Source organism: Anarrhichthys ocellatus, unplaced genomic scaffold (assembly GCF_004355925.1).
Source record: "Anarrhichthys ocellatus isolate YVR2014 unplaced genomic scaffold, GSC_Weel_1.0 scaffold40, whole genome shotgun sequence".
Taxonomy (NCBI): domain Eukaryota; kingdom Metazoa; phylum Chordata; class Actinopteri; order Perciformes; family Anarhichadidae; genus Anarrhichthys; species Anarrhichthys ocellatus.
The window spans coordinates 3276709-3302238 of record NW_022280070.1 but is presented as its reverse complement, the minus strand read 5'-3'; the positions used below and the strand labels follow the sequence as shown (position 1 = coordinate 3302238).

Sequence of the window (25530 nt, the reverse complement as noted above, 5' to 3'; positions counted from 1 at the left end):
TTTATGGCATAACAGAAAAACAATGAACAAAGAAAAATATTCTTAAACAACCTTGAGAGTAGTTGTTGTTGTTTTGCAATAATTAAAATACACAAAATGGTCCTATTAAGTTCGTTATAAGTCTTTACCATCCACTTCTGTTAGATTCCACCTTTTACCACTATTTTGACTTTCCTACTCAACAGTATTTCCAAAGTACTTCAAGTTTTACAGAGTAAGCTGAATTTTTTTTCTGCTGAAGCACTCTAGTGGATACAAACACTTTTGCACTCAGGACTCCTAGAAGACCTATGGGTGCAACTCTGTGATATTTACACGTGCATGCATGGTACTAATGGTATGAACACTGCACTACACTACTGAGGATACTGCAATGCAATTATCCTAATGTTCTCATGTGTGAGGGTTTGATCATTTATCCCTTGAGCAGCCCTGCAGCCTTTTGTTTATTCACGCTATTCAAAAAGCCCAAAAACACATTTACATTTATACTGTAAACGCTCGCAATCAAATGAAGGCATAATCAAGTTCAAATGTGTTCCATGCAATATGAAGTACATCCGCCTGCGATTATTAACTTAGAGGTGTTGAATGGGTCTGGAGGGGCTCACTTCAAGACAAATGGGCTATCTCGAGCTTGTTGCTGACAGAAGTGAATGCTTAAATCCACATTAGCCACAGGCATCAGCGCATAGTGTGCAACTGCTGAGCTGTTAGTGGTTCAGTCTGGCTGTAAATGCAGTACTTGTTCGCAAAGACCCACCGATATAGTTACCACATTATTGTAATTAATTTGTGGTAATTTACTTCATACTCTGGACTGAATCTCGCGACTCCAACAATGATATCTTTTAAAAGCACTGCCCTCTACTGAGAAGCACTGTTTTACTAACACATAGTGGTGACTGTGTTCAGTTGGCTCACGAAGAACATAAATATCCTCATTATTAACCATTAGAAAGCTAATCCGGCTAATAGACTCAAAGATGTTAGTAAACAGTATTTTATGAGACATTTTCAAAATATAATGCAATACAGTGAACTATGCAAGACACATAACTTTGGGTGCAGCAGTAGGATGTGACAGCTTTAATAGGGGTGTTATAGTGTCTAGAATGTGGTCATTAACATGATTACTGATATACCCAAACATGATGCACTAGTCCAAATGAGTGTAGGCTACTCTTGCCTAAAAGTGTGACTTACTGATATTCATAGACTTTTTCTATGAATAGCACACATCAACAGAGCCTGCGAGGAAAAGGTAAAGCATTTGTTTCGACAATTTCTGGTCAGGAATGCTTTTTAAAATTGATGTGCTTGATGTTGTGATAAACGATTTGAGAGTAGGGCTGGTTGTGTATTCCTGCATGTCCCCATCCAGGTCCAGGCATACAAGGCCGCCTGAGGCGAGGAAAAAGTAGTCCATGTGGATAACACAGTTTTCTCGTGGAGGCCAGAGCACCTTGGGGACAGAGTGTTACCTCAGAGGCCGGTGCAGCCTCTCTGTGATATACAAAAGTCCTTGTAGATGAAGTTCACAAAGGCCAAGTATAGATTTTGCAACCAGGCACAGTCACTTTGTATTCACAGACCTGGGGAGGTAGGTGTGAATATGGGTCCACATTCGTACAGTACATTACTTCATCTTGCCGTTTGCTCTCCATCTGCAAGATGAGCAGACTTTTTCTGTTTTTGTGAGTGACAAAATACATGCGTCTCCTTGGCTGCCCTGATAATGACAGCGCGGGGCAGGATAATATCTGCGTCGTGTCTCTAATGCGGGGTTGGGCTGAACTGATTATGCAGACTGCAGATTGCACTGGAAGATGATTCAAAATTCCTCCACATCCATTTCCAAGAGGAGCAAATTAGACAGGTCCAGTTCAGTCTGTCTGTGGGGAATTAAAAGGGCATCTGCCACTCTGTACAGCTCTCTATTAGCAGTAAAATGGCAGTCTTTCATGTCGAGTCTTGACATGCGGGAGTCAACGTCAAAAACACTGTTGAAAAGGCCAGAGATGTATTTTTGAGATGCTAGTGGTTGTTGAGGACTCATAACTAAGAAGTTCTGTAAAAAATAAAATAAGCAAACTTCTGTAAAAACTGTTTTTGAATTAAAGGTTTGAAAAAGTAGATCTATCTTTGCTCAGTGTAGCTTTACAAGACTTAACCAGAAAAGAGAACAAAAGTCAGAACATGTGCACTGCAAACTCCACCGCCTGCTCTACAGGTTCAACTTCTTTGCTTGTTTGTTTGCAATGCAAAATCATAACCAGCCCACTCAGCTTCTCAGGTTCCACCACACTCCTTAGATTGTAAACTGAATGAGCAAGCGTGACAGGGATTGTTGTCAGTGTCAGCAGAAAGGTCGTACACACACCGAAAAGAGTTCAAAAGTGAATGTGGAAGTCACTGCTGCAGCATCCACCGTGAGGGTTTTAGCTCGATCCAGCATGCGCCAGTTGGTCACGCGACATTGTCGTGTGTGTTTATTTGATTTGGGTTACTTAGTGTGACTCCCGGGTGGCGTATTAAATTAGCAGATGAGACCAGACCGACACACACTTCACAAAACGTTATGGCCGCACCTTTTTTATATTTTATGGGATACAAAACCGATCCTTCAGATATTCAATTTATATGTTTGGATTCAAATTTTTGAAAAGCTTGTATGCATTTATTTCTTGTTAAACATGTTTATCATGTCTGTGAGCATTTCTATTTCCTCTTCCTCCCATGAGTGCAGTGCAGGGTGGCAGCAGTTAGCTAACCAGTGGAGCATGCTCACACTCACATGCACTAACATGCACTGAAAGCATGCGCGGCCGGCTGGCTATGTAGACAAAAAATGGAGAAGCTTGAATAACACCACACACAAAGGGACTGGGTTTGGGACTCCATTCTCTGTTTAAGTAGACTTTACTCCACTATATCTTCAGATAACAGTTTTTGGCTGCTATATTAATGCTCTGAATCCCATATATTGCACCTTTAAATTGATTAACATGTAACTTATTAAATACATATCTTCATATTAAATGGAGAAAGACAAAGGGGCCTGCAGGTTTTCAGTTTGTGATTGCACAAGCAATGGTGCTTATCAGCTCCGGAAAGTCAAAATTATTATAGAAAATGTAAGCTACCATGTGTTTGAGAATTTCAGTGCATACCATCCAATAATCCAATATTAAAACGAACATAGTTTTAAAGATTCTAGGAGGTTAGAGAGGCTATTGCAATGCAAGTATTTCTCTGATAACATAAAACATGGTTTGATCATTTTCCCTGGAGCGGCCCTCCGGCTTTGGTACTGTACATGTAAACCAGGCTCATGTTCAAAATGCTAAAGTCAGCATCTTTTAGAGTTTTCTTTAAACTTGCTGAATTTGCTGAGTTCGTGGCTCCACCTTAATTTCCAAGCCAATAACATGAAGGTAAATTGTTGTTCCACGTTGCGCCTGATAAGAATGATTCTCTACACTGAATATTATCTTACACCTAGAAACCGCCGGCCCTAATCTGCACCACCGAGACTTTTTACAAATTTTAGGTAAACAAAGCTCAAAAGAATTGCCCTCAATGTAATGGATACACTATTGTATCTCTGTGCAGCTATAGATTGGGAGAAATAAAAAGCAAGGTGCTGCAGAAGGGACACGAACACTAGACATTAAAAAACAACGATTGAGATCATTCCATCCACTGGACAGTGTAATTCACAGGAGGAGCTCGGTGGGTGATGGTGTAATACCCACTTTTCTCCAGTGGACTGTGCTATTTCACTTTGACAAAACCTTAATAGTGAGCAGCAACACGGTGCTTTGTTTTGGCACTAGCTACAGCAAAGTCTTACCAAAACATAGTGGAGCCTTTAACTCTATTTTTCTTTTCTTTAGTAAGCACAGGAGCAGAGCATGATATCACCCCCAAATGGATTGAAAGTCTTTATTTAATTTGCCCGAGCTACTCAACCACTAAACTTGAGGGTTTAATGTTGTTTAAGTTTGTTTTCATAATTGATCATTTGTTTCATGATTTGTCTTTCTAATCAGTCAGTGTTTCATCTATGAGTCAAAGTCTTCAATTACACAGCACATGTGAAGATGTACCTGGAACCTATATGCTCATAACATGTCTGTACGTTAGTGAGCTTCTGGGTGTGTTTCTGCTGTGTTACATTTGGACAAACCCAAGAGCTTTTTTCCACACCAGCCATCACATGGGAAGAGGAAAGAGGGTATAATGAACGCCGGGGCTGACAAGGAATTGTCGCTCCAAATGCAACAAAGATCAACAACAACAAAACAGAACATTCACTCTGGCGTATTGTCCCCAAAGAGTTTGTGAAAATAAGTCATATGATTGTTTGAAGTTGTCAACACAATTAAAGCAGCATCACAAAAACTTTGTCACCACTTCCTCAACTGTGAACTTCGCTCATACAATGTCAGCTCGAACTTGTGAAGGAGTGAAAAGCTACATGACCACAGTTCCTCTATATGCCTGTGAACTATTTTTTCACAGTTCTATAAGGGAAATGTCCTTTTACAGTCATTGTGGCAGTTACATATATGTTGGGTTATTGGTGATGCTCTGTCAACATGGAAACATTCCAGATGTTTGCACATACACAATACAGTAAACTGAACATTGTCAGCTGTAAACTGTAACACAAGTGAGTGTTAATCTACAATGTGAGGTGATTTAGATTACATTCTCTGGAGGAATCAACACACTGGCAGATTATAAACTCAAAGGAAACTGCAGGACTAAAGAAACTAGACAGATCCTCATGTTTTATGTATCCATAAAGAAACATTGTATTCTAATACGCAGTATTTTAACTTCCAGGGACCTTGTCACCGTGCTCCTAAAAATATTGGGCTTAATAATAAGCTGTATTTCACTTTCAAAGACGGGCAAATGTTTTATGAACAGCATAAAATCAAAATATAGACTCAAGGAAAGAAAAAATACAGATCTATAAACATATGAATACTGATAAGCAATTGAATAAAACTCAATGTAATTTTAACAAAAATAATAATGAAATCATGTGTTTTAAAACGACACCGAAAAAACAATAAAAGCAGCCCTACTCTGGTTTTAAGTTTTGACCTATATCACTAACAAAGACCCACCAGAGGATGTCAGTCTGCACACAAAAAGTGGGATCTGGTCTGGAGCGGACTACATACGAGCCATGAAAGGGATCATAACAGTCAACGTCTCAAAGTACTATTATATGTTGAGTTGCTACAGCTGGGGTTAAAAGTTTAGCACAGGCTTTGTGAAACTACATTTCAGTTTTGGCAGCTATAAAGCCATGTAATATACCTTCTTTCTTTGGGCCCCTTTCACAAGAGAGGAAGCAGAAGAAAAAAACAGGGAAATGGAATTTGGACAGTAAAACCCCTTTTATGAGTTTACCGACTTCTTAGTTTCCGAAGGTTACGCAGACACAAGAAGGAAAGACCAAAGTTTGACATTCTGTATTTATTCCTCGTTTCTCTCTCTGCTTCCATATCCAAACAAGAACTCGACGGTGGGCTGGCAGGATCTAATAGCTCTGCCAGCAACTCCTTTATGTGGTTCATAAATTAAGGGGCCAGCAGTTTGCTTCACCACCAGCCACCTGTGTATCGTAAATGTTTCACACGTGGTGTGGTTTGGCAAAACTATATTCACCGTGTGCCATGCAGTTATTTCCAAAAGATTGTCACACGCTTTTCAAAGGGTATTTTCAAGGTAGTGCAATTATATAATACAATAGCAATTAATAAAGTCACTTTTACTGACCAGGTATATTTGCATGTAGAAGGACTTCAACGTTGTTCCACACTGGCGCAACCACAAGGATTACATCATATCGGTTTTGCAGCTTTTGAAATATTTACTGTTGCACTTCCGACTGAAGCTTTTCTTTGGAAATAGAACATTTTGAAATGACTAAGTCTCAGTGATATAAGGGGTTTGACCAGACTACTCAGTCTCCAATCCTTTTTGTTCAGGGTTTGTCAGGAAGTTGTTGAGACAGCTGGAGCACATTGGGGTCCCTCCTCATTGTTTGACAATTCAGAAAGAAAAAGAAAGAAAACAAACAGAGCCAACACACAACATCCAAAACTCTATATGCACACTATCTTGGTACGGACAGGAAGAAGGTCGTGAGATAAGCTGAGCAGCAACTGATGCCACTGGCCCACACATACAATCCACATTGTAGTCATTCTCAGCCTCTGTGTAATGAATTTTGGGGGAGGATGTTGTGATCGCTCCCATTCAAGCGGCGCTGAGTTGATGAATCCTTGCAAGGAGGTCAGAGCTCGGTATCACCTCTGTACATGCTCTGTATTCAAATGATGGATCTGTTCCATGTGAGCTGGCAAATTGAACTATGATGTCTTGCAACCGTTTGATTCTGGCTCTTTTTTCAAAGAGTGATTTCCAGCCATTATGATCATGGCACGTATCCAGGGCTTATCCTGTTAAATAGGCCGCCTCATTGTAAAGTGTGCCTTCATATGTGGCACTGGCTAGAGTGAATCACTTCTAATTTAACTGGAAATAAACTGCATTTTCTTGCCTTCGTACGGCTTGCATACTTGATTATGATAAAGTATGTGTGTGTGTGGTACTCTCCTCCTGGATGCACTTCACACAGTGAGTGCTGTGTGCTCGAGAAGTCACCAAAGTGAATAAGTTCCCATGGGGTGAGTCAGCTCGAGTTCCACTTTTTGTTTTTGTTCAACCGCACAACCGCATATTTACATGGGTGGTGTGCGGTGTCTTAGCGATTTAGAGTCACAGTGTGTTTCATGTTATAGCCACCCTTTTAAAAAAGCTGCTTTTTTAATTGTTTTAGTGATTTTTAAGTGTTTCATTTTGTATTTACACCCAGTAAAGACTCAACCATATAGGCTACAGTGCAACTACTCAGAGGCCGAGTAGAAATGGAATAAAAGCTAAATTACATGATCAAAAGTGTCACATATTGTTGGCCACAACCACACGGTCACCAATGTTGTTTTATGTGTCGAATGTGAGCATAATTAAATATTAGATTTACTGCTGTTTATTTGATTATTCATACAGATGGAGTGAGCACCAGAAGCCTGTCACCAGTGGAACGCATTTTTGTAAAAATAGATTCACATTTAGAGCACATATAGAGCACACTATCCACCTATTTAAAGGCAGGGGCTGGGGGAGGGGGGGAGTTCTAGGTCATGCTACTGGCAGTACATTTCAAGGTCTAATTGTGAGCATGCAGTACATCGCCAGTCCCTAAAGGCCCGCTGTCTGTCACCTCCATTTTCCTACCCCCACAAAGCCCACCCCATTGTTTAAGAGTGTGAAATAATGCAATAATCACCCTGCCTGTCAGTGAGTCCTGGGACAGTGTGTCCAGACCTGAAAATGACCTTGCCACTGCGAGCTGGAAACGAGAAAAATGCCCAAAAATTCAACAATTTGTTTTGTTCCATGAGGTTGCTCTTATGAACGCTTATAGCATTTCCTCCGGGGTTTTTTTTTTGTTCATACTCAATCCAGTACAGCTTAGTGTGCCTAAGTTAAGTCGTATGCGACAGGGGTGTCACCTGGTGACACAGACGGAGTGAACATCAAAAGATGTGTGATAAAGAAAAGAACATTATGTCCCTTCCTGCATGTTTCTCAGAGTTGTATTTCCTCTTACTGACAACTTTCATTTGACAGGCACCTTGTAAATCTTATGATAAAGATCATGTTTTTTAGCAGTTTGATCTATTTTATGTTCAGTTCATATTAACCTTTGACCTAAATTTGCTGCTTCTTTCTCTTATACTGAAAATATGTGCAGCATATGTCTGCCCTCAGGGAGTGGGAAATTACATATTATAAATATATATAAATTCACTGTTCTTTGTTTCCTTTTTTCCAAATGAAGCTCAACATTGTGACCATTGTTACATTGTCTCAAACAGACGCACTCAGAGGCAAAAGCTATATACAGTATATGTATGTCATCGCCATAGTTTGCAGACTGTGTGCTAAAACTCATGGGAGCTTATGCCCACCAGCTGGACAATGAGTCTCATAAACTCCTCTTGACCCTCTGTAACCTCAGACTCCAACAGAGGGGGAATATACAGAGACATGAGCAATACAGAGGGAGAGATAAATTACCTTTGCAAAAACACTGTAAAGTAATATTATTGTCATGGAAGTAGTGTAGAGTGAGCTGGCATTGTCATTTCCTCTCACTATCACCCCACCCCAACAAGAGCAGGAGTTACTTTTCAGTAACTTCTGGCTGCACTCCTCAACCAACCTCTGTGTCAGAGATGTTATTCAGAGAGAGAGAGAGAGAGAGAGAGAGAGAGAGAGAGAGAGGGAGAGAGACAGAGAAACCCCTCCCCAGTAGTCATCTCAGCATGTCACCTCATAAGTGAGAGCAGATGACGATTAAAAAGAGAGAAAGAGACGGAGGAGCGGTCATTGTATGATTCCAGTATTTTTAGATATCTTTATATATGCTGGTATCAGCATATACTGTCCAGACTTTTTCCACGTCCATCAGTTTGACTGGTTGATGCTCTTTTTTTTTTTCCCTCCTTTACGTTTTAAAGTTACAGAAACAAGTGGGGTAACTTTGAAAAAAGAAAAGAGAAGAGAAGAGGACTGATCTGTGCGATCTCTATGTAGAGGTGCCCAGTTTGGGTTGTTTTTACTTTCCTTATATATCTGGACTGTCTTCACCATGGCGGGCAGGTGGAAGCTCCTGATACTGGGTGAGTCACATCTGTCATCCGTTTGCCCGGTAGTTGGGATGGAAAATCATCTGTCGAGAAAGTTTGAAAATGTTCTGGGACCCAAAGAGGGAAACTAACTGGCTGCAGTTGCCTGAAAACCTTAAAGAATATATCTGTATATGTCTGTGTATGTTTTCTGTTCAAATGAAATTTTAGACAAGAAAAAATGATGTTGTGTGACACGTTTTAACACACTGTATACTGTAATTAAACGTACACCTTTTAAAAAGTTGATCAAGTAAAGGATTGTTTAATAATAATAGTCAAGTCAAATTTGTTTATAGAGCACATTTACAAAAACAGGTGTTGACCAAAGTGCTTGACAGAAAAAAATATTCACATGATCAAAACAAAAATGTGTAAAGTAAATGACTTTAACAGACACAATTAAAACAATTTTATACCGTAATGTTTATTTCTAAATTCCATGTTTTTACTGTGTTTAACAACTTTCCGCTGAGATCAAATCTGCCAAGTCTCCCTGGCAGAAATTCATTAATGCGAGCTTCTCTGCAGCAAGCCTGAAGCCCAGTGTGGGAAAAAGCCCGAATGAATTAGGAGAAAAGCAAGGAGAGTGATGCTGAACACAGCAGCTTTTCTTCAAACAACTCGCTATCTGGGTCCGACTGCACAGAGGACCCCTGTTCTTCTGCTTTTATAGTGATATTTATACACTATGAGCTCACCGCACAGTGCCCACAGTCACACAGGAAGAAACTCTGTGTGTTGCCATGAGACAACACAACATTGAGAGATGACAACTTGTGCAAACCACTAAATCACTTCATAATATCATGACAACCGTCTTAGCCAGCCTGTTTATTATAAACTCAAATTATAAGCTCCTGTTACCTGGATATGAATGCAATCGTTATGATTATCAGCTGCCCAGAGAGAAACTAAATGGTATCTCAAAACACTGTAAATCTCCTGAAAACTTACCCCCAATATCTACTGTATCCATCCAACGGTTTTTACTGTCAACTATTTTCTTCCAAAGGTAACAGAGAGTGTTTTCAAGTACAAAATAGTATTCAACTCCAATTTATTAGTGTTGTTGCAGTCCTCTATGTGATTTGAACAAACTGGCCCTTTAATTAACAATTAACTAACTGCTCCTTTTGATAATTATACTGAATTCATTGTTTAAGCTGATAATGGGGGTAACTGGACCGTTTCTTCCTGTTTCTTCCTGTTTCCATATGCTGAGTGCACATTACACCCATCTGGCGTCATTTAAGCGACCACAGAGGACTGACTCTGCACTCGAGCAGTTTGAGGATGTATTGCTTTTTTTTGCGCTTGTGCCATGACGGCTGATGTTTCCTCATACGTAGGAAGCAGAGTTCTGCAGATGCTGTTGGAACAATCTGAGGAAATGAGGGTAGAACATGAGGGAATCTACCTTTACTGCAGAGCATTTTTAAATCTCTGAACATGTCTGGTGTCATGTATGCGGTTAAACTGGTCCTCAATGCTGCTGTAGCCACACAGGAAAATCTTAGAATGATTTTTAAAAAGTGGTTAGTGTAGATTAAGCATGGGTGCTAAGGTGGATGTTGCTTTCATGCTGAGAAAGTGTTAAACTTGACTGACAGTCGCTTGCTTGCTTTTCAGCTCTGTACCTCTGCCTCATCATGGGTCAGTCTGACCTGTTGAAACCAGACTGCCCTAATGGATTTGATGGTGTGGAGAAAACATGCACGGGTATGACAAACAGACTTATTTCATACATAAACCAAACAGCCATGTTGTGGCATGTGTGCGTTTTTCTCATCTTTGCATATAGAAGTTAGAAACTGAAAAATATATGATATGTTTTGCTAAATGATGCATTCAGATATGAAATAACGTATACAAATTGCATTTGAAATGTATTATTACCTAACTTCATTTAGGGAAAAGAGTCTAATTTGCATCCATTTTTCTGACATTCATGCTTCCTTAATTAAGATATTGATGAATGTGAAGTTGATGTGGAGTATCCTGACGAGGTCGGGCCATGTGGAGAGGACACGACCTGTCACAACACGATCGGCAGCTTCTACTGCCAATGTGATGATGGCTTCTCACCATCAACAGGCCCTTTGAATTTTTCCGCTGGAACATCAGCAACATGTAAAGGTGGGTCATCGTGTACATTGAATCCGTGTCAGCAGAGAAAGTTTTACTGCTGCAGTCGTCATCGAATTATTAAAGTCCTGTCCCGATCTTTTGCTTTAAGACATCAATGAGTGCTTGGAAGACAAAGACATCTGTGGACTTAATGCCAAATGTTTCAACGCAATTCCACATTATTCCTGCATTTGTGATAATGGATTCATTTCCACTACTGGAATGGAACGCTTTGTCCACGGTGACAACGTTACATGCAAAGGTGAGCTACTTATGAGATAATCCTGTGGTAGGTTTATGACCTGTAAGTATAATTGTTCTCTCTTGATGTGACTGCAGGGATATGATGGTCTCTTTATCTGCTTACGATCAAAAAAAAGAGTGGTGGTTCAGTGATTGTTTCCTTCCTCAGTTATTCTAAGATGTCTTCTTCCTGCTCATGTAGATATTGATGAATGTCAAGAGGAAGATGTTTGTGGACAAACTGCAGCATGCGTGAACACACCAGGCAGTTTTCACTGTGTCTGTAACGCTGGCTTTGGACTAAAATCTGGCAGATCTAACTTCTCTGGCAGTCAGGAGCAATGTGAAGGTGAGGGCTATGACGTGAGTCCTCAAAATACAATAATGAGTCTCACTTTGTTTTAAAAAAAGGACTAAAGAAGTTAATTTGATCCAGATGTAACTCTGCATGTTGTTTTATCAAATGATGTTTGCACAGTGGTCTTTCAAGAAGAGAAAGTTTAGATAATTGGTTTTAGTTCTGACTTCTAAGTTGGTTGATTTAGTGATTGGCTGTTCTGTGTTTTGGTTCTGTCCGGGCTGCTTTGTGATTTCTAAGCATTATCTTTAAACCTATCAAGCACCATTTTGGATATGAACGTCCAGGTGGACCAGGATATTTAGCACCGGCTGAAACACACTTTTTCCTCTCCCTGATTTGTTTCCATTTTAGACATATGTATGATCGATAGGACAATCTGCGGAAATGGAACCTGCCACCGTGGAGCCAGCGGCCATTACTGCGCATGCCACGCAGGGTTCACTAACTATGGCAACAAAGGGTCTCGCTGCACGGGTAAGACCGCTGCAGCCCTCCACTTTTTCCAACATCCATCACTGAACCGCTGTTTGCTCTGTAAATATATAAACAGAACGTTTTCATGTCCTCGTGGTGTGAAAGTTACAGTCATCGACGAGCACATTGTAATGAAACAAAACTTCCTGTTTCCTCAGCGTTAAACTGTGATGTATTCAAAGTTATGAACAATCTGCAAGAGGTAAAGCCACACCAGAAACAAATCACAGCTCAATATATATTTAAATGACTTTTGCCTCATACTTTCGTTTCGTTCTCCCCAAATTGCTTTCCTAGAAGTTTCCTGTTGCCCATGATCTCATGATGCAGTTGGAGAAAAGCTGTCTGAACCTTACAGAAAGTGAGAATCCGACAGAGCTGGATGGAGAGGACATACTGAAGGTATTTCTGTACATAAATGAATTGAAATGCAATTTGATTATGCAAAAAAAAGCCTTCAGATTTTCCCCCTTCAATCTTTGTCACATGGAGTTCACATGTCTTTGCGCAGCTATGCAGACTGTTTATGTTGACCTGAGGTGGTATGCAGCCTGAATGTCTGCCTCTGACTGACTTCTGTCTCCTGTTTTTCCCCTGCTCATGTCGCTCCCCCTCCCCCTCCTCTCCTGTGGCTGTAGAGACTGTCGTCTGTCATCGACAAGCTCTTGTCCGGTGGAGCTTTCAATGATAACAGGAAAGTCTCCACCTTTCTGAACATGGTGGAGAACACTCTGAAGCTCATAGCAGCTTTCATTAAGCCCCCCGGTACAAAAAGATCCTCCACTCACACAGGTACAAAGGCAATATGTTCATAAAAGCGTCTTCTGATGGAACGTTTGTTTCAAAAGCTGGTAGATTTCTCTTCTCCTGAGGTCATCAGTATTACTAGACAAGCAATTCATGTTGATGAACATGTATCTACTTGGGTGCAGAGCTGGAGCTGCTGGTAGAGAAAGGGGAAGACTTACCCAAGGGAGCTGTGACTTTATCATCGAAGCAAGCTCGGCTGGACATCCAGTTGGAGACCGCTGCTGGAGATCCTTCCTATTACCCTGGTAATGATCATACCTATGAGCAACATGTTGGGGGACCACTTTCATCAGGATGTAGACAAAATGTGATGAATGTCCACTAATATCTGGTGTTCTCCTGCTATGATTGTGAAAGGCTTTACAACAGTGTCCTTGCTGAGCTATGCAAACCTGGAGGACTCTGCCGATGGCTTCTTCACTGGGATGAAACCACAAGCGAACCAAAGCTTTGAGCTCAACTCTAAAGTCGTGACTGTCTCTGTCAGTAACAGAAACACAAGCCACCTCAAAGAGCCAGTCAGATTGACTTTCTACCACCTCAAACAGGTAGCGCCTAGTTTGCCATTAAGGATATTAATCTGTCTCCTGAGGGAAAATATTACTTGTGTGATGGTCATTTTCTCTTCTGCTTCACAGACAGATAAAAACAACCACACCTGTGTGTTCTGGGACGCCTCGGAGGAAGGAGGGTCCTGGTCTCCTCGTGGCTGCACAGTGGTTGAGGCCAAGCCTAAATACACTGTGTGTTCCTGCAACCATCTGAGCAGCTTTGCTGTGCTCATGGAGCTCTATGACATAGAGGTGAAAACTCTCATACATAATGACACATAGCAAATCGGGACGCTTATATGTCAGAGTCTCTAGTTGAAACTTAAGTCCGTTTGTGTCTACTGTAATGTAAAACCATCTCTCGCAACAGGAGCAGTTTGAACTGCAGCTGATCACATGGGTGGGTCTGTCCCTTTCCCTAATTTGCCTGTTCATCTGCATCCTGACGTTCTCGTTGATCCGATCCATCAAAAGCCCAAGAACCACCATCCACCTGCACCTCTGCATCTGCCTCTTCATTGCCACCGTTATCTTCCTCGCAGGCATCTCTCGTACGGAGAGCCGGGTAAATACTTCTGTAACAGCTCGCACAGTCAAAATACAGTCGAAATACAGCAGCGGAATAGTTTCTAAGAAAGAGCAGAGCTACTGAATGATTTATGTGGGTCCTGTAGACTTATAAACAACTATTCAGCAAATAGTTCCTCCCCATTACTTTCTCCCCATGTCGCAGCATCCTTTGTTCCCTTTTTTCACTGCTGTCATCGTGATCCTTGTCTCTCTCCCCACTGCATTAGGTTGGCTGTGCAGTGGTAGCAGGGCTGCTACATTTCTTCTATCTGGCAGCATTTTGCTGGATGTGTCTGGAGGGCATACAGCTCTTCAGGATGGTAGTCCTGGTCTTTAACACCAACTTCAAAACCCTCTACATGCTGGCAGGTGGCTATGGAGTCCCAGCTGTTATTGTCGGTATCTCTGCCTTAGCTAACGCCGAGGGATATGGCACCAAGAAACAGTAAGTTCCCCCCACTGATGCTGATCTTGTTTTATCTTTAATTTATTCCTGATTCCCAGGTTATGTTGACATATATTCTGCTCAATAAACTCTCAATTTCCATTGCAGTTGTTGGTTGAACCTGGAATTCATTTGGGGTTTCTTTGGCCCTGCCTGCATCATCATCGTTGTGAGTAGGAAATTGTTCAATTGAAAATAATCTTGAAAATTAACAAAAAAAACAACAACAACTCATCATATGTTTACCTTTCAGGTAAACATTGTCTTCTTTCTCATCACTGTGTGGAAGTTGGCACAGAAGTTCTCAAGTTTAAACCCTGACTTTGACAATCTGCAGAAAATAAAGTGAGTCAGCACAAACTACATACAACAATCAGGCCCACATAAGAGGTGTATGTGTGTGAATATGAAAGCATGTATTTGACATGTGGAGCTGCACATTTGCTATATTACTGCCTCTCCAACTAAAGAGAAATAAATACATTATTCTATTCTTCCCTGAAAAAAGTTTAAAGTTATTTCTGGTTTAAAGTGCCTCAGTTAAGAGCTGTGTGTGTCTTTGTTGCCTCCTGCAGGGCGTTCACCATTACTGCAGTGGCTCAGCTGACTTTGTTGGGCACCATGTGGATCTTTGGTTGTTTCCAGTTTGAGGAGGGGACAATAGTCATGTCTTACCTGTTCACTATCTTTGGCAGCTTTCAGGGGGTTATGATTTTTGTCATGCACTGCCTGTTTTCCAAACAGGTGGGTTAAAGCTCCTGTCAAAAATAAAAGAACAAGCTCTGCTGCCTTTTTTTTTTTCCTGGTGTCAAAACTCAATTCTTGTTCTTGTATTTAGGTGAGGGAAGAATATGGACACATCCTGTCCAGATGCTGTGCTCCTTGGAAGAAGAGTTACTCAAACATCAGCTACTCGCACACCAGCAAAGCTCATGTAAGCAGTTATTAATATTTCACCACAGCGTCTCTGATTCAGGTTTTCTCCAATACTTGTGCAGTTGTCACTCATTTCATAAGAATGCAGCATAGCAATGTGCTGAATCAAATGAGATACAGTATGATATCTTTATTTAGCCACCATATCTATTTTCATAAAACATCGTATCTAAAGAAAAATAATTGTATTTACTTATTGCCCAATAACAAATACCTTAATCGTTCACTGACCAAGCAAAACAAACATCAAGTATACATGTGGAAACACAGCATAGTTTAACATGTCATCTGTAATTAGATTGCTGAGGAGACTTAATGTGCTTCAGTTATTGGAATTTTAATTTGGAAACCCTCCAAAAGCAAGCACTTTTTATTCTTTCAGGGTTTGAAGATGATGAGATATTGTAGGAGATGTGAAGTGAAGTGTGTCAGAGTACAGCCTGATAATGAAAGAATACTGAATGTGTCTGTCGTGACTGATGGGCTTGCTTCTCTGTCTGCGGTCCTCAGGCATCAAAGAGCACCCAGGACACGGGAGAGTCTCGCATCTGAGCCGCTACAAAGTGACGCAGGAGCAAATTCTGATCTATTTCCTGAAGACATGCAGCCAACTACTACCCTGCCATTTGGGGTCAATGCACCGGTTTGCTTCACTGCAAAATGTTGTAAATAGTATCCTTCTTTACATTCTCTTTACCTTTTTTGTTATTGAGTTGGTCTTTGTATTTGTAGCTATTTAAAATGGAACAGTTGATTGTATACAAATTAGGGATTTCCTTCAAAATGAGAAAGGACATTCGACAGTTGTTAAGCTAACCCTTGAGTAAAGCACATAGTGTGCTTTACTTTCATGCCAATATTTGTTTTATATTTAATTAATATTTTGTTGAAAAAAAAGTCAGTTTTTTCCATAAAAATGGTGATAGATAATGTTTTGAAGACCTGTTGTATCAGGTACATGTAATATGGCTTTTCGTGTCATCCAGGTACTAAATTAAACCCGCAAAGACAATCTGACAGATATTTCTGAGACAAGCACTTTTTTTCTGTAGAACTTGTATTTAAATCGATATTATCTTAATATGACCAATAAAAAGGACAAATATGTGACAGAAATAGATCTTTTTTTAAAGTAGAGTATATTTGTGTATATATTGCCGGGCGATTCAGTATGTAATACAGTAAGTGACTGCTTTCCTGCGCCAATCAACATGCTGTAACAAGTTAAATGTATTCTATCAAAGTTGTTTTTTATTTACCCAGTTTCAAAACTTGAATGTTTAAAGATGACTTTTGTTATTATTGTCTATAAGAATACTAGTACTGTTGTAAGCACTGGCTTTAGCTCAATTTTGAACTTTCTGTTTGATGTTTGGTCAAAATAAGAATCTTAGCTTCCGAATTTCCTATTTACATTTCCTGTCGTTCGCGATCTTAATTATTTGAATGTGTTTTCATACTTTTCATGCATCTCCTGGCAGCTTTAAATTGAATAAATGCGTTGATGATTTAAGAGATCCGTGTGATGGTCTTCCCACCACTGGCCTTGAATTACTTTATTTAAAATATAGAATAAATTAGTTTTGAGCATCTAAAGGAAAAATACATCTTTTACTTTATAGTTCTTCACGTCAGAGCCGAGATATAGCAGAAATGGCAACAAGGGCAAAGAGAAAGTCATTACCAAACTCATGCAATGATGTTATCTTCATTTCCATCTTCATATCTGACACTCTTACATTTGCTCACTACGGAAACACGTATCTCGCTGACTTAAAAGCTCGAGACAGTTATACATACAGAGGAAATAGAAGATTATCTCCTTTTCCTTCCTGTTTGTGTGTGATACAGACATGATGGTCTCAAAAACAACTAAACTAAACTGAATTGAAAGGAGTAAACAAACCTTAAGGAGTGCTGAAAACACATTGAACTGTATACTATTTTAGAGTATTCCCTCTTTAACATTTGCAAACCTCGGTAGATTCACTCCTGATGATGATGATAATGATGATCGTCATGCTCTTTCAAACTCCTTTCATGTCCGTCTCTGTGCTTACTGTATGTTTATGGGACCGTAATAGGGGATAAGTAGCTGATTAACAAACTCTTTCTGCTTTGAGGGAAATGGAGTCATCATTGAGGATTTGAGATACCTGACTTTATTTTCACTGTTGAATTATTCAGCTAGCACTGGATCAATACTACAAAATGAAATTGATTCCTGAGATCCCTCTCTGGTACAAAGAAATCCAGCAGAGAAGATGGAAGGTCCACATCCAGAGGGGGAAAGAGCATGGAAAATGCAGATCCGGCATGTAGATATAGAATAGCTTCCAAACCTCTGGAGAGAGAGAGAAAGCCGGACCTGGGAGAAAGAAAATCTGTCAGAGAAGCAGGGGAAAAGAGGAGGAGAACGAGAGTAGATGATTGTGAACAATAGTGATTAGTACTGAACGTGGCAAGTCGGGCAGCTCTGCGGACAACAGAGACATATTCGTCCTCTCTCATTTACTCTGAGCCCTCCCAAATAATCCCGTGTTCATCCGGAGTCCACTGACGGTAAGTTTAATTTATTATTCATTACCATTTCATGGTAATTTACTTCATAGATATGATACTTATCAAATAATTTTCTGGTGGCAAATTAGATCTCTGAGAAAGCTGTAGGATTCGTCCTTTATTTCATCTATTTAATCCCCTTTCATTACCAGGGAGAGCTGTGGGCATTCCAAGAGAGATTCGGACATCTTGAAAGCTTTATTTGAGACATGCGTAATGCAGAAGGAGCACTTCCCCGGGGTCAGCTGGGTTGTTGATACATGTTTTGTTCTGTTTAAAAGAACACAGTGAAATAAGAATTAAACAAGAGCAGCAGCCTAGGTGTTTCAGAAGAGATACAGTATCCATAATATAGTATATCACGGTCGCCGAGACAATTTTCTGTTGTTATGACACCCTTCCAATCCTCAATGCAACCCCTGGATTCCTTCAAATCAAGTTCCTCTGTAGTTTCCTCACACGTTACAGGAAAAACACTTCTCTCAGTGGGTTCACTGACTATTGATGAAGTAAGAGAGAGGTAAAGTAAGAGAATCCTTTATTAGTCTCACAGCAGGGAAATGTGCAGGATTACAGCAGCAAAGTGCACAGTGTAACAAGAGACATCAGTCAAAAACAAAACAAGAGAATAAAAGCAAAACAAGTACATAAATAGTCAAACAGTAAAGGTATAATAAATCAAAAAAAGAAAAAAAGAAGCTAAAAAATACGATATAATACACATTATTGCACGTATGAGGTAAGAAGTGTGAAGAGTTTGTATTGCAAAGTATCTTTATTGCACATATGTACATTGATATTGCACATGAATGAATGAGTCACTTTCTGGGTTTTTATATGGTATGTGTGGTCTATTTAGAGCAGTGTTGGTTGTGCACTCTAACGGCGGCAGGAAGGAAGGACCTGCGGTATCTCTCCTTCAAACACTGCGGGTGAAGCAGCCGGCTCGCTGCTGTTAGTGTGTCCTGCATGGGGTGAGAGGTGTTGTCCATCAGGGATGATAGCTTGGCCATCATTCTCCTCTCTCCCACTACTTCCACTGGATCCAGTGGGCATCCCAGGACACTGCTGGCCTTCTTTACCAGTCTGTTTAGTCTCTTCCTGCCCCAGCAAACCACTCCATAAAAGATGGCTGATGCCACCACAGAGTCAAAAAAGGTCCTCAGGAGTGCTCCCTGCACTCGGAAAGACCTGAGTCTCCTCAGCAGACAGAGTCTGCTCTGTCCCTTTATATAGAGTGCATTTGTGTTGTCTGTCCAGTCCAGTTTATTATTCAAGTGAACACCCAGGTACTTATAGGATCTCACCATCTCAAGGTCTATTCCCTGGATGTTCACTGGTACAGGGGGAGAGTGTCTACACCGGCGGAAATCCACCACCAGCTCTTTGGTTTGTACATTTTTTTTTAAAGAAAGATGATAAAAACAAATTGACAGCTTGATCAGCTGTGAGTCACTGGTGTAGACTGGTGCTGACAAAGCAGACATGTTTCCAGATTCAAAGGACGCTGTCTTACCAGAAGATGGAAAAGGACCAGATTGATTTTAGCTGCAGTTTTGACTTCCTTGTTGTTTACTTATATAAAGACATGTCCGCTCACTGGAGGGCTCTTCTGAGATGTCTATCCACGTACCTACTAAGAAAGTCTGTGCTCATTATTCCAGTGCCTCTGTGAAAAGGCTGCATCTGAAGAGGGAGAATCAATTAACCTGGAACAAATATCAAATATCTGATGCATGATGTATGACAATAGGATGAAAATTGCTAATGCACATCGGCACATCCTGCTGGTTGAAGCTTAATGATATCAAAAATCAAGTAGCAAAACAAATACAAGACTGTTGTTGCCACAGTTTGCTGTTTAAAATCATCTGCAAGTTTAGTTTCTCTTTAGGTTTGGTTCAAAGCATCTTAAATGGTGATCAGTGATTGAAAGTTATTATGATTCATACATTTTAAAAACCCCAAGCTCTCTCTTTCCAACACAGACAAACTGATGCACACTAATGGCATCATGACAGTTCAGCCAAAACCAAAACAATGGAATAAAGAGTTAGGGAACCAGCCAAGCGAGAAGTTGTGGAGCAGTAGCAAGAGATAAATATGGACAGTAGGTGTATGGCAGGTGGGAGATCTGAGGAGTGGAAATAAATGTGGCAAAAGAAGAACAGTTTGTGAAACAGAAACAATGTCTGCTCTGGGAGCCTGTTGTGCAAACCGAAGAAAAAATTACGAAAGTTCCCTACATTTCCACACCAAGTTTGTTAACAGTTTCATAATCCTCTCCTCATGGCATCCACTTGGCTGCACAGTTTGTTTTGTATTCAAACCTGGTCTGAGTCCGTTGTCATGAATCTTTCCACCCTCGGTGACAGTCAGCTGAGTTAAAAATACCCTAGAAATATGACACACAGCATTAATAAACCCACTGCTGGAGACCGATGCTTCATGTGCATTTTCCATGAACAGTCATGCTTTCTGAAGTTTGCATTTGTGAGGAAGCATCTATTCATGTACTCCAAGCAGGCAATTCACGTGTATCAGCTTTCATGACACTTGAAAAAGATTCATCCACTCCTCTATATTATTGCCTGGGTAGCTCTCTTCTAATTACGCTCCCTTGTTGTCTTTGAGTGGTCCAGAGAAATATGTATCATAGCATTCATTAGTACATAATTTAGCATTTAAAACTTCTTCAACCTCTCTGTTATCCTGTTGTCTATTAATTACCCCAGATACCTTTTAGACGGCAGAACAGGATGACATAAAAACATTACAAAGTATCAATCAGTGGCTTTGTTTGAACTAATGGAAGTATTTTATTCTCTGTAGATGACACTGAAGATGAGGACATCGTCTATACTCATGACTTCATTTTCTACCTCTTACACGCCGCCCATCCTCGCCCAGAACCTGAGGATCAACTCCTCTGAGCAGCCCGGCCCCTGGCCGAGCAACAGCACCTGGCCGCTCATCAAATCTTCAAGTTTGGGGATGTCCTGCTTCACGATGACATTCGGCGCCATCTCCAACCTCACGGCTCTGGGCATCCTGGCTAAGTCCCGTCTGCGATTCCGCCGCCAATCCAAAGCACCATTTCTGCTACTGACGGTGGCTTTGCTTTTGGCTGACCTTGCAGGTCATGTGATCCCAGGCGCATTCGCTTTGTATCTGCACATAGACCAGAGGTATAAAATACAGGCCGGGAAGCCCACCAAAGAATTCTGCCAGATTTTTGGGGCAAGTATGGTGTTTTTTGGCTTATGCCCTTTGCTGCTGGGTTGTGCCATGGCGGTGGAGCGCTGTGTGGCCATCACTCAGCCCTTTTTCCACGCCGCTATGATCACATTAAATCACGTGTGGCGAGTTGTGTTATTTCTGTCCTCTCTTGCACTTGTGCTCGCAGTTCTACCTTTATTTGCTGTGGGAACTTACACTACCCAGTTTCCTGGGACGTGGTGTTTCTTGCCTATCCACGATCCACAGTCTACAGCTGACACCAATCTGTCTCTGGCCTTCTCCTGTCTGGGCCTCACTGCACTCACTTTTTCCCTACTCTGCAACATCGTGAGTGGTCTGGCATTGCTGCGGGCCAGATTGAAGTGCCACAACGGTAATGCAGAATCGTCAAGTCGCAGCACTCGTCGTGCATCGTCCACGTCTACCTCCATGTTTTGTTCACTGGATGTGGAGATGATGGCACAACTGGCAGTGATCACTGTGGTTTCCTGCGTATGCTGGAGCCCCTTTCTTGTGAGTACTTTTTTAGTTTGCAGATTTTATGTTCAGGTATTTTAAAGAATTTTTTAGATGATAAAGTAACAGCTATACCTCATGAGTGATTCTGTGTGTCTCCTTCAATATAGATCCACATTCTTGTGCTGCAGTTCAAGCAAAGAACCTCAATCTACGAGAAAGATGGGTTCATTCTTCTGGGCTTGCGCATGGCCTCCTGGAATCAGATCTTGGACCCTTGGGTTTACATCTTACTGAGGAAGGCAGTGCTTTTCAGACTTTGTTGTGCTTTTTATGCACAGAGACCCACAGTGAGAGAAACTAGGTCCTGTGAAGACACACACAGGGAGGCTTTCAGTCTGCAATGATCATTTTGTTCTTAGACTTTTAATAAATTATTACTTTTGTGGTGTGGTGCGAAAAAATGTCAACTTTGCTGTGTCATTTTCAACGGGGCTTGATGGCACCCATGGTCAGCATGCCAGCTGTGTGAATAAGGGATGGAATGAGACTTTCACAACATTTCACAACAATTAGTTAGTAGTCTGTGCCGGTGCTACTATCAATAGCAGCCACCTGCAAAACTGTTGGTTGGGCAATCAGGCGGGGTTAGTGTTGCCCAATCACAATTGAGAGCGGCCTGACGAGCGCTGGGTTTAACGAATTGCTGAGCTGCTTTTGAAGCTTCATACCCGGGGTGGGCGGTGCTTCCTTTTTGGCAGTGACTCCATTCAATATGGAGAACAGAAGATAGCCTGGCTCTTTCTGCATTTCGCTGCTCTCTCACTCCGTTCTCGGTCACTTTCGCTTATTTCGGACACAAGTTATGAACTCCCCCCCCCACCGTAGATTTCCGCCGACGGGACTCGCGCACGTACGTTTGACAGACAATCCAAATAACCGTTTGATTGTGAACTGTTCCTATAGCCTACTTAACGTCAGTTACAGCCGCACTGACGTAAACTGTTCCAACTGTAAAACTGTTGTAACACTTAACAAAACTACTGGTTTCCCTTAAAAAAAAACAACAACGCCGCCATATCATCTACGCCCTCGACATCCGGAGGAAGATTTGAATACTAAATAGTTTCCGCGGAAACAATTACGAAGTTGTGCCGAGCGGCGGGGTTACCGGGTGAAAGGTGACATCAGTCTGTTGACTCGTAGGTAAGTGGAGTGCAGTGCTTGGATCTAATAACGTCAGATATGTGTGACCCGGAGTGATGGCTGTTTATAACTGCTCATATGTGAGCTGGCTGAAGTGTGATAACTTTATCTCTGCTCCTGTCCTGCTAACTGTTTTAGCTATTATCTTAAAAGTTCGTTTGTAACGTCAGGCTATTGTGCGTACCAGTCTACACTACCAGTATATCCACCTCCTGAGAGAAACCCGTGTAGGCCAGAGGATCCAGCTCATGCCAGTTCTTCCCTAAAAGCCCATCTCGCTCGGTCTCTCTCTCTCTCTCTCTCTCTCTCTCTCTCTCTCTCTCTCTCTCTCTCCATTGTCCTCCATGACAAGAATGCACAATGCGGCGAGTGTGTCAGCCTCTCTGGGGTCCATGGGACTGTTGCGTCTCTTCGGGGTGTCCTGGTCCTGGAGTCTGGCAGCGGGCCTCGGGGTTTATCTGGGCACTAAAAGCTGGAAGTACTTCTACATTGCAGCACGCACGGCCAAGAGAGACATCAAGTAAGTTCAAATACAGTCCAAATGTAGTTCTGATTCTGATCGATAAGTCAATATGATAATGGGTCAGTTGAATCATATAGTGATGACATCTTATATCAAGACGTGTTGATACATAAATACTAAATCTAAATGGATAATAACTAGGACTGTCCTTGACCAAAGAAGTTCGTAGTCCAGTAATACTTCATACAATTTATATAATCAGCTGATCTGTGGAACTGATTCCTCAAAGACTCGCATGAATACAAGTTTCTTGGAAAAATAGTTATTCAGCATGAAAGAAGCTTAAAAATAAATATTTTTTTTGACCAAAATGACCGATTAGTCAACTAATCGACGAAGAGCACCGTTGTAAAAACAAGTGCACACTAACTCAAATTTATCAGAAAATTTGAAATGATAAAGAGTTCTGCTTTGGGAACTAATGTCTGATTACAGTGTGTGTGTGTGTGTGTGTGTGTGTGTGTGTGTGTGTGTGTGCGCGCGCACACATGCATGTAAACATTGTCAGTATATACTTGGGAACATTTATTCATTTTTTTTCCTTATATTTCACTTGAAACTGTAATGCTCCTTTTGCACTTAAGTTCTTAATTAAATGAGAAAATACTTTTTTATTTGTCAAGTATTTAATTCACACAGGAATATATACAAAAAATAGGGTTTACCATATGGTTATTATGTCATATAGGACTATTTAATTATTGAACCACCAGAATACATTCTATATCGTGGTGTATATATATCGTTATCGAGATATGAAGTGACCTTTGTTGCCCAGCCCTCATCCTGATCATGCTTGTACGTCTTTTCTCTTTGTCTCCCTCCTCCGCCCCTCACCAGTGGCCTCTATGTGCTGTTGAGGGTGAAGATGGCTTTGTGGCGCTACATGCGCAACGGAAGCAACATTCCTTCCATATTCGCCCAGACAGTGAAGAGATACCCACATAAACCAGCACTCATCTATGAGGCCACAGGGGAAACGTGGACGTTCACCCAGCTGGACGAGCTGTCTAACGCAGTGGCCCACTGGGCAAGAGGTCAGGGGTGGGTCTCGGGCGACGTGGTGGCCCTCTTCATGGAAAGCAGGCCGCTGCAGGTGGCTCTTTGGCTGGGCTTGGCCAAGGTTGGGGTGGAAGCTGCGCTCATCAACTTCAACCTCCGCCACGATTCCCTCATGCACTGCATCGGGGTGTCGGACTCGCGCGCTATTGTGTTCGGAGCGGAGCTTGCTGATGGTAAGAATGTGTTACACAAGGAGGGAATTTAGGTTTTAATTCTGTATCAATGGAGGGATACATTATAAAAACACAGGATAGTATCTTCACTCTTTTGTAACTTACGTTTGGTTAACATTTTGTGTGTGACATCATGGGAAGTGGTCAACATTTTGTCCTGTGGTGTCCCACTCTTAATATTCATTTAGTGGTGGAGCACAAACTGTGATAATGACCGTGTCTCCAGCTCGTCATGTGGTCAGCAGGACATGCTGGCCATTGCCAGTAATACGTCTCCTATGCCCATCTCTTTATGAAATGAGTTAACATTTGATTCTGTTGGTTGTGTGTGTGTGACGTCACCATATCTACTGTGAGTGTTTGAGTTATTTTGAATCCTCAGATGTCACTTTTCTCTGCTTTTGTCTTCATGTTGTCACACAGGTCTGTGGTGTTTTAACTTGTCAGTTTTATAGGCCTCATGGCTTCAGAAATGAAATGATAATAAAAAAAGGACAATTTAATTAAGTCGCATTGTTACAACATATAACTACATTAGTTTCACTCACAATATTAAACATAATATTATGTATTTACGTTCCTATTCACACTAGAGAGCATGAGCTAACCTGTCTGGTGTCCTCTCTTCCCGCCTCCCTCTCGGTCCTCTTACTGAATGTCAGCCATGTTGGAGGTGAGCTCCTCCAACGCCCAGTCCATGCTGCGGTTTAGCACAGGGGACATCAGTGCAGAACATCTGGCCCGACTGGGTGCTCAACCTCTGGACCCAATTTTAGCGTCTTCACCTAGACATCCCCCTTCACCTTGTGTTCCCCACAAAGGCATGAACGGTGAGTACCTTATCTATCACTGAAGAGGACTTAATATGTATGTTCATTAGCAGTTTCCCTTTAAATACCAGCTTCAAAGTATTTCCTTATACTGTGTTTGGCTGAAAACGTTTTTTTGCTCTATTCTGGTGTGTGTGTGTGTGTGTGTGTGTGTGTGTGTGTGTGTGTGTGTGTG

General features: G+C 41.3%; 3 protein-coding genes across 3 annotated transcripts in view; all 3 read left to right on the top strand.

The window, feature by feature from the left end:
* Nucleotides 1–8451: 8451 nt before the first annotated feature.
* On the top strand, nt 8452–16816 carry adgre5a (adhesion G protein-coupled receptor E5a). The gene is made up of 19 exons (XM_031867612.1): nt 8452–8777; nt 10416–10505; nt 10752–10922; nt 11023–11175; nt 11359–11505; nt 11869–11991; nt 12150–12193; nt 12289–12393; nt 12630–12783; nt 12924–13046; nt 13159–13349; nt 13440–13604; nt 13723–13917; nt 14150–14367; nt 14476–14536; nt 14621–14712; nt 14943–15111; nt 15206–15301; nt 15814–16816. Exons 1-19 carry the CDS (start codon nt 8747–8749, stop codon nt 15853–15855), a joined length of 2370 nt encoding a protein of 789 aa, XP_031723472.1. The 5' UTR covers nt 8452–8746; the 3' UTR covers nt 15856–16816.
* Nucleotides 16817–20730: 3914 nt separating this feature from the next.
* Nucleotides 20731–23033, top strand: ptger1c (prostaglandin E receptor 1c (subtype EP1)). Its single transcript, XM_031867633.1, has 3 exons — nt 20731–21648; nt 21759–21911; nt 22938–23033. Exons 1-3 carry the CDS (start codon nt 20731–20733, stop codon nt 23031–23033), a joined length of 1167 nt encoding a protein of 388 aa, XP_031723493.1.
* slc27a1a (solute carrier family 27 member 1a) overlaps nt 22326–25530 on the top strand; it is a 7305-nt gene continuing 4100 nt past the window's right edge. Inside the window, exons 1-4 of the mRNA XM_031867743.1 lie at nt 22326–22767; nt 23120–23287; nt 24131–24525; nt 25188–25355. Of these exons, the coding sequence (XP_031723603.1) occupies nt 23121–23287; nt 24131–24525; nt 25188–25355 (730 nt within the window). The 5' untranslated portion in view covers nt 22326–22767; nt 23120. The remainder of the gene's footprint in view (nt 22768–23119; nt 23288–24130; nt 24526–25187; nt 25356–25530) is intronic.